We start from the raw sequence: 15,732 nt of genomic DNA, 5'->3' as shown, positions 1-15,732 counted from the left end.
GGTCCTTTCCTCCGACGGGGAGGCCAGAAGGGACACTGTGTCGAGCTTCGCTCCCAGAAACAGTGCGTTTTGCGCGGGTACCAGGTGGGACTTGGCGTAGTTCACGGAGAATCCCAGGTCCGTGAGAAGTTGGACGGTCCTTGCCGTGTGCTCCACGGCAAGCTCCCTCGTCTTGGCTCGGATGAGCCAGTCGTCCAGGTAGGGGTAGACGTGGATCCCCTCGCGGCGCAGCTGCGCCGCCACCGGTGCAAGGCACTTGGTGAATACCCTGGGTGCCGACCGTAGTCCGAAGGGGAGGGCTTTGAACTGGTAGCGACGCCCTTGGACCACAAACCCGAGGAATTTTCGGTGCCCCTTTAGGATGGGAATATGGAAGTAGGCATCCTCCAAATCCAACGACGACAGGAAGTCTCCTTCCTCCAGCTGACCCAGGACGTGCTGGAGGGTGACCATCCGGAACTTCTGCGCCTTGATGAACTTGTTCAGACGTCGCAGGTCTAGGATGGGGCGCCATCCTCCCGTCTTCTTCTTCACGAGGAAGTATCTCGAGTAAACTCCGGAACCCTGAACCCCGAGTTCGATGGCGCCCTTCCTGAGAATTGCCCTTACCTCCAGGAGAAGCTGAGGGACGTGAAGCTCTTTCCTGGCCACGGGGGGGGGGACGCGCGGGCACCTTCCTTGAAATTTGAGCGCGTGGCCCCGGGCTAAGGCGTCCAGCACCCAACGGTCGGTGGAGATGGACTCCCACACGCTGACGAAGCTCGCCAGCCGGCCTCCCACCGGGGTGCATCGGTGGGGGCCCGACCCCACGGTCGGTTCAATCCTGTTTCGACGAGGCTTTGCCGCCTTGACCTCCTTGGCGACGACGGGGGGGTCCGCCAGACTTGCCTCGTCCTCTGTAGGCCTCCTGAGACGACGAGCGGGCGGCTTGACGGTAGGTGGAGAAACCGCCGCCGGAACCTTTGGAGGCGCCCTTGCCTCCGCTGCTCCGAAAGGGCGTCCGTCGTTGCTGCAGAACCCCAAGGGCCTGGGCCGTCTCAGTGTCCGCTTTAATGGCCTGAAGGGACTCGTCCACTGTTTTCCCAAACAGGTTGTTCCCATCGAACGGCATGTCCAGGACTCTGGTCTGTACGTCTTGACGGAAGTCCGTGGCCTTGAGCCATCCACGCCGCCTAAGGCACACGCCGTTGCCCAACTGGCGAAACCCAGTGTCGGCGATGTCCGTCGCAATAGTGATGGCGTGGTCCGACGCCACCTCACCTTCCTGTAGGATCTCCAGGGCATCCGCCCTCTTGTCGTCCGGTAGGAAGTCCAGCAGGGGAGCCAGTTTGTACCATAGCTCCCTGTCGTAGCGGGCCACGATAGCCAAGGCGTTGGCCGCTTTAATCGTCGTCGCTGCAGACGAGATGACCCTGCGTCCCATAGCATCCAATTTCTTTCCCTCGCCGTCCGGTGGGGAAGTCGATGTGGACGCCGCACCCCCCCCCCGCTTTCTTCCAGGCCGCCGCGGAGACGACACGGAGTCCGGGGTAGGCTGCGCCCGGAGGCACAGGGGGGCCGCGTCCGGGACCCGGTACTTCTTCTCATACCGGTCTCTTCTAGCTGGCGTCGTGGAAGGGTTCTTGAGGAGGGCGAGGCCCTCATCCCAAATGTCGTCCAGTAGAGGCACCGCGAGGACCGTCTTCCTCTTGGCCTCGCGCCGTTGATACAGGAATCCTTCCTTTTTCTTCTCCTCAGGGCAGAGTTGGAAAAGCTCGGATGCCCTGGCGATCATGGAGTGGAACGATCCAATCTCGTCGGGCGGAGAAGCCCTGGTGGGAGGTGACGACGGTAGATCCTCGTCGTATACCTCGTCGTCCGTACCCGTCGCTGCCGTGTCAGTCCCCGTATCATCCCCTCGGGTGGACGGGGAGGAGGGCTGGACGGGGCGCGACGGCTGAAAAGGAGGTGGAGGGTGAATCCTTCTTTTCTTGGGCGGGGGAGCACCAGAAGGTCCCGGTTCAGGATCCCCCGACGGGAGAGGTTCCTCCGTCGGCAACGGTAGTGTCGCCCTTATCTCTGAGCATAAGGACTGTATAGCCAACAAAATGGCCGCCGAGTTGTCTTGCGGCGCTGGCAGAGGGGAATCCGACGGGCGATCAGGGGCCCCGTCGGCACCCTCGACGATGTCGTCGTCACCTGCGTCGGGATCCATCCCGACGGGCCGGTCTTCCACGCCAAGGCTGTGGCTTAAGACTTCGATCAGCTCTTCCTCCGAGGTTGAAGCCGAATCTACGACGATGCCCTGCCCCCCCTTTTTCTTCCCCGCCGGGGATTTCACGGGGGTCCTATCGATGGGCACAAAAGAGGACTCCCTCCGAGGTGGCAGGGAGACTCTGAGCCCCGAGGTCGCCACCACTGGTGTGGCCTCCACAGGCTGAGCCAGGGCCGTCGCGACAGTATCGATAGAGTGCTTGGCCGGATGGATTAAGGGCTTCACCACCTTAGGTGCGCTCACCGCCTTATCCTTGAGGGGGGGGGGGACACTGCCTCGCTCCCCCTCCGATGGGGCCTTCGAGCTCGACCGGGGCCTCTCCAGGAGCTTCGCCGGGTGCTCGCCCTTCCTCTTACCCGACTCAGAGCGTTGGCTCGTGGCTGAAGGTGCCGGGGAGGGTGCGCCCTGCCTGGCGCCCGTAGAGCCCGACCGTTCGGAGCTCCTGGTGCCAGCGGACTCGCGGTACTTGGCCTTGTGTTGGACCCCCATCGCCGGGGCGTCCTCAAAGGTCTTAGAAGATCGCTCGGATTTCGTCCTCTTCTTCTCGCCTGACGGGCTCTTCCCTTCCAGCCAGTTGGCGAGACGTTGATGGCGGTCCTTCATGGTCCGCTCCGACATATTGCCGCAAAACGCACAGTCCTTCTCCACGTGCGTCTTGTCCTCATGTAAGCAGTAGAGACAAAAGGAGTGTTCGTCCTCCTTAAAGACGTTCTGCAGCTGGCATCCAGGGCAGACCCTGAACAGCTTTCCGGGCGTCGAGCTTCCCTTCTCCTGGGCCATGTCCGGGCCTGAGAAGCTTCTGGAGTCCTCCAAAAGCGTAGCTCGACGAAATCTTCACCCTTGAGGGGCGCAGACGAATCCGACACGGGTCCCCGTTGATCGGATGGAGAGTCGGTGGAGCTTGAGGCTCTTTTGACCGAAAAAACGAAGTTTTTGAGAAAAAACGTGAAAAAAATAGCACTAACGCTCGAGAGCAATAGCACGAGGATCCCAACACATGAACGTGCGGTAAAAATCTGAAGATGGCTGCCAGAGGTGGTGCTTAGGTAGAGGGCAGTCATTGGCTGTGGTCAGTATGACGCAGAGACCAGTGATTGGTTACTACTACGAAAGACAGATCAGAAACGAAACTGATACTGATTTTTTCTTTACCGAGGATTCCCAGCCTGACGACGGGGAATATTCATGAGCATGTGAATCCATGCCAGACCCCATGCTGGAGAAATTTGCGTTTCCAGGAGTTTAGCCGGGTAGGGGATGTTGGAGATGGGTCTGTAGTTGGAGAGGTTCTCTACGTTTCCTGTTGTATCCTTGAGGAGTGGTTTGATGTATGCTGATTTGAAGGCTTGAGGCACTCTCCCTGTTGAGATTGATTGGTTGAGGGCGTTCCTGTAGTATTCCATTGGTGTTCCTTGTGAGAGGATTGATTTGTAGATGTCAGTGGGGCAGGGATCCGGGGGGGCGGGCCCGGTTTGTTGCTTTGATTTACGAGTTTGAGGAAAGTCTCCACTGATATGTGTGGGAAGTTTCAGAGTTTGTTCTGGTGTTCCTTGCATCGGTGAGCGTCTTCAGTGTTGTGGTTGCATGGTCTGTTTTGTATGCACTGTTGGATGGTCACGATTACATTTTTGAAGTGCTCTGCGAGGGCACTGCATAATTTATTTGATGGTATTGGAGCCTTGTTGCAGCCGGTTGTTTTTTTTTATTTCGTTTATGATTTTAAATAGTTATTCTGGGGCATTTGGTGCTTTGAGCATTCTGTTGTCCCAGTATTTCCTTTTTGCTTTTTATATTTCCTTTTTGTATGAACAGGCATGTTGTTGAAGTTTGAACTTTTTTCTGCAGTCTTTATTGGTTCTCCATTCTATTTTCCTTTTCATGGCGCCTAGTAGTGTGGTGAACCATTTTGCCGTTGCTCTTTTGCAGGATGGATTGAAAGGTTTTTGTTGTGCGATCTCGTCGATTGTTGTGGTGATCTAGTTGTGAAGTATATCTATTTTAGTGTCTAGGTCAGCTAAGATGTTTTATTGCTAGAAAAGTCTTTTAGTAGCCTCTAGCAAATCAGGCGCTTCCTATAGAGTTAGTTTTTCAGCCTCTATCAGAAAAAGGTCTATAGTGATCAGTGCCATCCCGTAAACTGGTGATTAAAATTCAGAATGAAATTCCAGGCGAGGATAGGACTGTCATTCTGATTGAGATATAAGTACAACATACACTGTCTCCCTATATCAATAATTCTAGTGACCTTTAGATGATTTTTATTCTTTTTGAAAAATATGTTTTGTTTGCACCATTGTGATGTATGAATGAAGGTTGTTAGGGACATTTTTCTGTCTTCCTATCCCTTTTAGATAGGCGGCACACCATCCGTTGCCCAGGGAGAGATCCCACATAAGGATAGGTACAGCATGTTCTTCTAGTAGGGATAGTCTGTATGAGTGTGCAAGATTATGTAGTAGACACTTGTTGTTAGAAGCAGTTAAATTGTTCTCCATACACCGTTCTTTAGTGATAAAACATTGACTAACGGTTGGAAAGTATGCAAGACTAATAGTCTAATATATTTAGCCCTAGGTGTGTTCCTTTCAAATAAGGGGGCACACTTAGAGGGGTCCTGTGTAGCGGGAAAGAGGCCAAAGTTTCAAATGTAATTCAAATGCATTTCAAATGTAATTTCAAATGCAGTTTCAATGCAGTCTCAAATACTTGGAAGGGTCCTGTATAGTGGGAGAGAGGCCCAAACTTCACAATGCAGTATAGTACAGGAGGTTTGTATGATGGTGCCAGAATATATTGTAGATAGAATAGATTGTTCCTACCTTATCCGTTGATGCTGGTTGACGGCAGCCTATTTGTCGTGTGTTGTGTCAGGGTGCGGTGGCCTGTTGCAACTGCTGTTTTGGTGGGATAACTTTGCAGCCACTGTTATGTGGCTGTAGTAGTGGGGTCTAAGGGTTAGTCTTGCGCTTCTGGTGCAGGGCTAGCTAGGTGGAAGGGCACGCGTATTGCGTCAAAGTGTCACAGGAAATGGTGGAAGCAGTGGTTAGGCTTTGGAGTGTGTTAGTGGCAGGCCCCTGGCCTCCCCTGCTGACACCAGCAGACAGTGCGTGGAGCCGCTACTTCAGGAGCCACCCTTTGCCTTGGACCCTTAGCCACAGGGCTGCACGGGCAGGAGGCTGCCCTGGGAGGTAGTGTTAAAGGGAGGGAGGACCAATCAGGGATTGGGGAGGGAGAGAGGGAGGAGTGATCAGGGCTGGCCTACACGGCAGGGGGTAGGATGGTAGGAGGGGAAAACACACAAATGCCAATTAGGGGAATGGGATCAGGGCTGGCCTACACGGCAGGGGGTGGGAAGGAAAACACACAAATACCAATTCGGGGAATGGGATCGGGGCCTACACGGCAGGGGGGGCGAAAAGGGGTTGATTACGTGCGCAGGAGCGTTTTTACTTTTCAAAGGAAAAACACACAAATGCCAATTAGGGGGTAGGGACCAATGAATTTAAGGTGAAACCTTTTGGGGTCTTTTAACTGAATAGGTCTGGTTTAGAACCAGACTTGGTTGCCGACTTGATAAAAAAAGAAGAAATGCACCAGTTTATCGGCAAAATGTTTCTGAGCAGCTTTGGCATTGTGCAGGGTTCTGGTGGCTTTTCTTAAAGTTCTCTGATACTAGTATGCAGAGATGATACAGCTGGCATTTCCAAAGCGGTAGTGGGATCAAGAGCTGTGGTACGTAGATCCCTTCCATGTAGAAAGTAGAGGGTGAAAAACCTGTGGCACTGTGAATACTGTGGTTATATGCATATTCCACTGCCCACAGAAGATTAACTCAACTGTCCACCTGGGTATATAGGCAACGAAGGTACTGCTCAAGCATTTGGTTAGTTCTCTCTGTCTGAACATCGGTTTGTTGGTGATGGTTGGTGAATAGACTGGTTTCAATTTGAGCCTCACCACAACAACTCCTCCAAAATTTGGATATGAATTGACTCCCTGGGTCCGAGATGCTTACGGATGGAAACCCATGTAATCGTACAATGTTTGTTAGGAAAACTTGAGCAACAGTCCCTGCATTTGGTAAGCCTTTCAGCGCGATAAAATGCGCCATCTTGGTTAGGAGGTCTACTACTACCAGGATGATGATGTACCCGTTTGAAGAAGGTAAATCGTTAATAAAGCCCAGTGATATTGTATGCCATGGAGCAGGTGGTATGGACAATGGTCTTAGTAATCCTGATGGTTTTGTTTTTTGAAGTCTTGTTGCGGCACACACAAGTCTAAGTATTGGATGATGTTCTTTCGCCACTTAGGCTACCAAAAATGTTGCCGAATATTCACTAGAGATTTGGTGATTCAAGGATGGGCAGCAGTTAAAGCATCGTGGTTGTGTAAAACTTTGTCTTGCGTGGTCGGCTGCAGTAAATACAGGCGCCCTCCGCAAATACCTCCCCTCTCGAGCTCTTCGCTCCTCTACCTCTAACTCCCCCAGGGTCAGTCGTTTTTCAAAGAAACAAGCTGGAGGTAGATCTCCGTCTTCGGCTGAGGCATCCCTCTGGAACAGCCTCCCTGCCACTCTAAAACTTTAGGAGAACCATCTCCGATTCCAGAAGCACCTCAAGAACTTCCCCTTTGCTTCTGCCTTCGCTCCCCCTCTCCCCAGCTGATCTGCTCTCTTTTGGCACTGTGCACCTGGCCACCCTCTGTCGTCAGGCCCCAGGTACATGCACAGCCTGCCACCCTCCCGCACTGCCTCCGGGCCACCCCTTGCACTGGGGTGTGCATCTTTAGTCATACACTTATCATACCTACCCTGTCTGCTGCCTTAAACCTAGCACTTGTCACTTGCTGACTGCACTACCACATTTTGTTGCCTTTATTAATTATTTATTGTTATTTATCTGTTTCTCCTTTGCTCTGCACTTTTCACTTCTCCCACCTTCCATGCACTTTTACCCTCCCCCTCTCCCATGCACTTACACATTCTCAATGTCACTGGGCATAGTAAGATCACTGTTTTGTTCTCCCCTGTTCCCCTCCCTTGCTTGCTTGTGCTCTGAAACACTTGTGTATGAGCGCGATAGAAATAAAATATCAATTCAATTAAATCAGACATATTTAGGGATAACACCCAACACAATTTATGCACCAAGGAAAACTCAGACAGGTAAAGCATTAAAACCTAAGCATCACCCTAACTTGTCCATCCACACAACTAGGGCTGGCCAGTCGAGCACCTCTTCCTCAATGTTTTATAACGCCAACTGTGCACCCCTTCTGCAGTTGACAGCACAGCAGGTCCACACCAAACTTGCACGACTAACCCGGATGAGTAACCAGGAACACACTAGGTACAACCAACCCTCTGTCCTGAAAACCACTGGGGAAGTCAGCCCTCAGGCCTGGAGAGGAGGCAAGATTGTCCGACGAACCACAACCAAGACAGTTGGTAGATAACATTGAGCAGCAACCAAACACTTGCGCCAGAGGCATCGTCATACCGACCGACTTACTAACACGCCTCCCCACCCCCTTCCTGCTCCTTCAACATAATCAACACCACTACACATGACTAGGGGCTGGTCAGACTACACAAACACACTGAGAACTAATCTAGTGTTCACACCCTACCAACTCTGAGACTCTGGAAACAACAATAGAGGGAACACCCTTGCACGTAGTCCATAAATCCATCAATACTACACAAATGCACACCAACACAATATATTAGTACACCCAACATCCATCCGCGACTCTGGACCCCTTATGACTACAACTAACCAGTGCGCACAACCACATACTCCACCTATTACATGACACACACACACCCAACACAAACACTAGCACACATCTGAGGCATTGAGTCCTACCCATACGGTTACAACACACTGGATATCCCGAACCAAATCCCATATGCAAGACAACACTCACAGGCGCCAGTTCCTCCTGGTTCTAAACCTATCCCTTCATCTGAATCCCACCAACACACCCAGCCCTCTTCTCTTGCAGAGCCACTTGAGTGCCTGCAGACTGCCCTTAGGCGGTAGTGGTGCGTGGTATAAATCAACATAACATAGCAATTGCAAATAGGGTGTGTTTAAGAAATCAGTTAGCTTAGCAAAAGCCAAGGGATAAATAAAACAGCACTATACTAACCTAACTATGAAGAAAATTACCAGAACAGCTTCCTAGTTAGCCCCGTGGCATTCATACTCCTGGAAAGTGTGGCACTACACATGTACACAATACACACAAGTAATATCAATGTAATATTTGTACCAAAACCTCCCTGATGGCTGGTGTTATCAGCATAGTTTAAGGTACCTTATACTGCTCTTTCCATCGACTTCTGGACTTCAGGTTTTCTAGACGGGGAGCTATGATACGTTCATCCAAGTGGTTAAGCGATGACATCATTTCTTTGGCATATCTCTTCTGCCTTGTTCCATCTAGAAAGCCATAAATTGTGACATTTCATGTTAAATGTGAACTCACCATGACTTCCTTGAAAAGTGGCTATGGGAGACCAATTGAAACTGAATACTGATACAAATAAAATCAAAATATGTAGTCGCTTGCAGTTTGTCAGTGGTGAAACAAATCAACTCAAATTCTTGACAACTGGGAGGCTAGATTGGTTTTAGGCCTCAGAATAGGGGACACTATCAACAATGGAATAAAACCCTACATTGGCTTGGCTTCCAGTGGCACACAAGCTCCTTCAAAGTGATTTGCATCACTCACAATGCCTTTTGGAATTTCGGGAAATGCTTTCTACCCCATGAATGCCTCTACGCAGATGATAACATTTTAGCTTTGAAACCAGTACTTTGTGCAATTAGCTGGCACTTTAAAGCCCATATCCGAATTTGTTACTGTTTTGAGAACTATCAGTGCTACATGAGGTGCTGCTCGAGAGAACGTGATACTAATGAAGGGACCCTCAAAGCTCCACTGAAAGTAGCATTCGATTCCTATGAGTGTTAAATCCATCCTCTCCTTCCCCACATTGGTTATGCTAAGCCTGCAGCCTTCCTTGGCAGATTGCATAAAGGTAGTGTTTATGGCACTGATTTGCAAATATAGTCATTCTATGAATTTGCCTTCAAACCTCCTTCGCCATTTTTTCCAGCATTAAAAAGGTCAAATCCGAGTCGTGGCTTTGCAGAATGTTAAACCAGTGCCAATTCAACCTTTTACATGACTTGCATACTGAAAGGCTTAAGACATTGGATCACCAAATACCAAAAAGGAAGCCTATGAGCAGCAAATAGAAAAGTACTAATTACAACGCCATTTAAGAGACCATCGCCCTCGTGTTTTGGTGGTAGTTTGGCAGTAATTCTTCCGAACTACCGCCAAACGGAATTGTCATTACCTCCACTTGGTCCTGTGGATTTACTGCAGGATTACAACAGGTGGTTGGCAATGCAAGTCTCAATTTTTTGGGGGATTTCGGCAGAATGAACACCAACGGTAATTGCGTCTGTGGTAATTACACCAATATCTCGGCGGTAAGGTGGAGGATCTGTCTCGAGTATGATGCTGGAGGTGAATACTCCACTTCATGGACAAACTCGGGATTTGGCGGCAGGTAAACATGGTGGCAATTCCGTTACCACCACTTTTTTTACCACTCCACCAAACAAACTCGTAATGAGGCCTCATGTCATCAGGGTGTGTGGGTGCATAGCTGCTATGGGTCCCAACATATAGTATAAGCTCCGACCTAGATTTAAAAGTTGTATAAAATCATCTAAAATTTAAGAAAGCACGCAGAAAAGTATTCACTGATGGCTTCAAAGAAAAGGTTATTAAAATGTGTCAAGAATAAAACGCACTACACAAAATTTCTACCATAAATATGGGAGCAGAACTTGACACTTACAGTTGCTTCTTAATGCGATAAGCAGCACACTTCGGACTACACAGTGCATGAGGGATAGCATCCAAAACCTACCAAGCATTGGAGGGCCTGAGCATGTGACATTATGCATGCTCCAGGATACATGAAGTTTAAGGTAAGGAGCAGGCAAGTGTATGGAAGGTGCTAATTCAGCGCCAGATAGAGGGGCTCACCTACCACTTAGGAGAATAAGGAAGGGGGACAAGACACCTTCTGGGGAGGGAATTAAGACACAGGGACACAGACATGCTCCAGTCATAACATGAGGGCAGGGCCTCAGAGGAATGCGAAAGCAGGGATGCATTGTGTGTACCATCAGCCCAAAGGACCCATGTATAATTAGCACAAGATAGGGAAAGGATTGTCCTACATCAAACACATAGCAGGGAAAGCCCAGGGATGAGCACTGCCTGGGAAACCATTAACTCCCCACGGGCTGAAGGGTTTGGGGGGCAGGAGACAGAGCTCAAGCTGTGCATCTCAGGCAGACTGAACCAGCTACCTCTTCATTGGGTGAGGTCAACATGGGGCAGCAAGCCAGACCTGCGGGCAGTCGGGGATGGTGGGAAGGTGGGAAGGTGGATCTGAGCCACAGACCTGTTCATTTGGCCGCGCGTGCCTCTCGGCAGGTGTCTATTGGAAAGGGAAGCTGAGCGGAATGGCGTTCTTTGGCGGACCAATCAAGCAGTACGTTTTCTGTCTCTGGGAGGTGGCCAGCCCTCAGAGTATCCACTACGAGGTTTGCGAAGGCCAATATTCACAAGGTACCATGTGAATGTCTCCCTTCCCACCATAAATAGGATGTCTTGTGTCTTTGTTCGCAATGGTGCTGACCAATGGCAGTTTAATAAAGTTCTGGCGGTCAGCACAAATGTTATTTTACTAATTGCAAATTGTTCCTCGATGTGGCACCACATGGGGAAGTGATGAGTTGGGATACTGTTTATCGTTTAGTTCCAATCAAGTTCTACTAACATTCGTTAGCACTAGGGATATGATGTAGTCTAGCCAATGACTTTCTTGGGAACCACAACTAAGTGTGTAGAATTTGAGCTACAACTGTCTAATTTCGCGACCATTGTATTCATAGTATAAAAATAAATGTATGCCCCATTGTCAGCTCTCATCAATCAGTTCCAGTCTTATGTTCCGTTTGATTTGTGCGCGCCTGGCTGTAATAAACAGTGTTGCTTCTTGCCTGGTGTGTGCTTTTTTATTACAAGTTTTTATATGGTGGGATCAGAGATGTATAGTTGTAGCATGCCCACGGCAGGAGAGGGATAGATTTTTCTTTATGGTGTCTAGGACACATTCTCGAGGAGGGAGGGCAATCGACTGTAGTAGTATAGGAAACGTGAAAATGGGGCTAACACAAGCAACCACAATGGGAGGAGGAATAGGTCCAAAGACGCGAGTACTGCCATTACTACAGAAAGGGAGAAGGGACACGAATGATGTGCCATGGCAAACGATGGAGAGAGAATCTAATATGCAGCCTGCCTTCTCTCATTGCAGGGGCCAGTAAATGGATACAGGCGCTCGAGAAAAGGACAAGAGGGGTGACGTTAGTGATCAGGGACAAGAAATGTTTATTCGCAGCAATTATAGGAGAGCAGGCAGACCAAATATGGAACCAGGCGGGATACCAAGGGGTGAAATTAAACACAAATGCTCATGACGCGGCTCCCTTTAATAACTGCCAAGCGCATGTCTGGGAGGTTGTGAGCAGTATGTGTTCTGACAGTTAGGACCTTGGGGCAGTAATGGCTCATAAAATGAAAAGCGACAATTACCCATCACATGGGGGCGAGAGCAACATCAGGAGACCTTTCTCTGGGCCTCATGGCATTTTAAACATGGCCAGCGCCTTTTCCTGCTATTGAAAGCTCACTGTGGCCACCAGCATCTGCCTCCTTGCCTGTGGATTGGCCATCTGCAATACTTATGGGCTTATGGTGGACCGTCAGGCTTCAGCCGGCCCACCCCTTCAAAGGCCCACTTTCTAACGCCCTGTCTGTCAACTCAGGCTTGGGGGTCCTGTGGGTCCTCTGCCACTCCCACCCCAACGTACACATGGAGGCTGAGGAAAACTCCATGTTCTCTGGACACACTGAAACAATGGACATCCTAACATTTCTCTAAAGGTCAGTTCCCTATCTAACTTCTCAATCCACTCCTTCACACTTTGAACTGTTTGACCCTGCACTTCACCCCATCTGGACTTCCACTAATTTTGCCTGCCCAGTTGCTGCATGCATTTCACCTGTTCTGCTGAATATCAAAATGTAGCCTGCCCAGTTGCTGCATGTATTTCACCTGCCCTGCTGAATATCAAATTTAGCCTGCCCAGTTGCTGCATGTATTTCACCTGTCCTGCTGAACATTTATTTTAGCCTGCCCAGTTGCTGCATGCATTTCACCTGTCCTGCTGAAAATCAAATGTAGCCTGCCCAGTTGCTGCATGTATCTCTCCTGTGCAGCAGATCATTTTTTAGTTGTGCCTTGTGGCTGCTTGGGTTCCTTACTAGCTGACGTGCATCCCCTTCTCTTGCCCTCCATCTCTCCCTACCTCCAAGTACATCAGTCTATCAGACTGCTAAGTGTCCCCCCCTTCACTGCACCCAATCATGTCACTATCAATCTCTCCTATCCTCTCCAACTGCTTCACTATCTCCGATCACAACATCTGGCGGAAGAAACTTAAGAAGGACATACTGGGATCCAACCCAGGCCTTCCTATTGCAGACTCCTGTGTCACGGCTTCCACCAAAGAGACTATCACTGATATCCTCTTATTCGTTAACTCACTTGACCTATGGACTCGCTACATGGTCAGCTTTCTCGCTCCTTGACCTCTTCGCAATTTCCAGAGTCATCATTAATGTTTATCTCAATGGAACCATCGTGGGTCAGGGTCCTCAACACAACCATCTTCTCTTCGACAGGCTCCTCCCTCACCTCTCTAACCTAACCTCGCCCTCCGTCCAGGCTCCCTTGACTTCTGTGCCTTCTCCCCCTCAGTACAGGCGCCCTTGCCTTGCAGTACTGTCCCGGCTCCCTTGGCTCCTTCACCATATCTATCCCCCTTGCCACCCTCTGGGGGGGAAACCACCCCCTGTGCCCCCCCCCAGAGGACGACCCTCAAAGATGGCAATCTGCTCCACTCGCTCTGCCGTCAAGCACTCAACTGACACCTGTAACCTCCTCGAACTCATGGATCTTGATGTGCTTGCCATCGCGGAGATCTGGTTCAAGGAGAGCTCCGTCACAAGGTTTGACACACTCCTCCCTGAAGGCTACAAAATCCTCTCTGCGCCAAGGTGGGGAGTGGCTCTTATCTTCGCAGAATGGATACCTCTGTCCATCATCCCCACTCAGGCCTAACGCCTCCTTCGAGTGCTTAGTTTGCAGACTCTCACTATCCTCAAACTCTTCTCTCATTATGGCCACCTTCTATCGCCCACCAGGTCAGTCCACTCTCTTCCTCTCGGAATGCGCTGACATGGTCTCCTCCCTACTCTCCTCCTCTCAACTCCTCCTGATGGGTGATCTGAACATCCATCTGGACTCTCCTGATGCCTCAGGCCCTTTCCACAACCCATTCCTTCGGCGGACTCCCACCCGGACACAGCCCTCTCTAACCTCAATCTCTCAAACTCCAACACTCTTGACACTCTTACACCTGTCATGAGGTTCCGACTGAAGCCTTCCAAAAAGTGCAACTCTTGGTACGACTCCGACCTGGCTGTCCTTAAACACAAGTGCAGGGCAGCTGAGTGGAAATGGAATGTGGCGGGCGAACCATATGACAAACTGGCCTGCCACCTCCTTCAAAGGCATTATCGACTCTGCATCTGTACCAAGAAAAGAATCTTTATTCAAGCATGCATCTCCGCAGCATCAAACAACACGGCCAAACTCTTCAAAGTCTGCAAGGAGCTGGCCAATCCTGCAGCTGCCTTTTCTCGGTCACACCCACCCAGGACCTTTGGCTCAGCCCTGGCTGTACACTTCACCACTAAAACTCAAGACATCCTTTCCACCCTCTCTTAAACACCATAGCATACACCAACACCAGAGGCTCCCTTGGCGCCCCCTCCACTTACCCTCTCATCTCCCTCACCCGTCACACCAGATGAGGTTACCAGACAAATCCGATCTACGAAGACCTCACCTAAACAGGTGGACCCCTGCCCCTCAAAAATCATTAAAGACAATATCAACTCCCTTGCCCCAGCCTAGGCTGATCTCTGCAATCTCTCCTTTTCCACTGGAGTTTTCCCAACTGCCCTGATGCACTCCCTTGTGCACCCTCTGCTCAAAAAACCCTCTGCCGACCTCTCCATTCCGGCAAACTACCGCCCTATCTACATCACTCCTTTCCTGGGCAAACTCTTGGAGAAACTGGCTATCTCTCAGCTGACCTTACACACTGAATCTATTGGTTGCTTCCACAACCATCAATCTGGCTTTAGAGCATCCAGAGGCACGGAAACTGCTCTTCTGAACACCCGTCAAGACCTGCTCTCAAATCGTGACACTAACACCCCATCTATCCTCATTCTCCTTGGCCTCTCCTCTGCCTTCGACACGGTTAACCACAACATCCTGAACGCACGTCTCCGTGACACCCTGGGAATCACAGGTCAGGCTCTGTCTTGGTTAACCTCCTTCCTCTCTGACCGCCCATCCCAGGTCGAACTTAGAGCCTTTCACTCGACTATCATTCTCTCAACATGTGGCGTTGCCCAGGGATCTAACCTATCCCCCTGGTTCTTCAACGTGTATATGGCTTCCCTGGCACAGATGATTGCCACCTTCACTGCTAACTTCCAGTGCTGCGCAGATGACACGCAACTATCATTCAGGCTACCCTCGTCCGCCTCGTCCTCCTCGCTCATATCTGACTGACTGTCCGCTATTCAGTCATGGTGTCCTGCAAACAACCTTTGCCTCAACGCCAATAAGACTGAGATTTTTGCATTGGGACGCCTGCTCCCGCTTTACCACTTTCCCTCTGGCCGGCCTCCCTTGGTTCTGGCACCTGCACCCAAAAAGCAAGAAACCTTGGGGTCATCTTTGATTCCACCCTCTCCCTCTCCTTCTCATTCTCACATTTCATTCATTTCTAAAAAGTCTAACGATCAGCTACACCTCCTCAGAGGCACTCTGTGGTTTCTCACTTTCCCTCAGAGGCTTACTGCCTCCAGAGCCCTGGTTTCTCTCCAGGCTGGACGACTGTAACAGCCTCTTCCTCAACCTGCCTTCTGCCCTGCGCCCTCTGCAACTCATCCAGAACAGAACCGTAAGACTTATCCTTGGCCTCAAGCCCAGGGACTGCATCTCTCTGGAGTTGAAATAAATCCCTCCACTGGCTCTCTGTGGCTGCAAAGATTAAATTCAACACCCTTTGCATTGTTCACAAGGTTTTCTGGGGCCTGGGACCCACCCACCTTCAAGGCTGCCTACCTAAATACTGTCCCTCACAAGCCTTTCACTCTTCTACCTCCAACCTTCTGCGAGTAAGCAAGTTCTCCAAGCAGAGATTTGGAGGAAGATTGTTATCCTCAGC

General features: G+C 50.3%; 1 protein-coding gene across 1 annotated transcript in view; it reads right to left on the bottom strand.

The window, feature by feature from the left end:
* The window catches only part of CCDC82 (coiled-coil domain containing 82), a 362,315-nt gene that overhangs the window by 144,711 nt on the left and 201,872 nt on the right, over positions 1 to 15,732 (bottom strand). Inside the window, exon 5 of the mRNA XM_069639163.1 lies at positions 8,579 to 8,703. Coding sequence (XP_069495264.1) covers positions 8,579 to 8,703 — 125 coding nt within the window. The remainder of the gene's footprint in view (positions 1 to 8,578; positions 8,704 to 15,732) is intronic.

Source organism: Ambystoma mexicanum, chromosome 7q, assembly GCF_040938575.1.
Source record: "Ambystoma mexicanum isolate Mex_15411 chromosome 7q, UKY_AmexF1_1, whole genome shotgun sequence".
Lineage (NCBI taxonomy): Eukaryota > Metazoa > Chordata > Amphibia > Caudata > Ambystomatidae > Ambystoma > Ambystoma mexicanum.
Note: the sequence above shows the minus strand (reverse complement) of the source record. Positions and strands in the feature narration are given on the sequence as shown.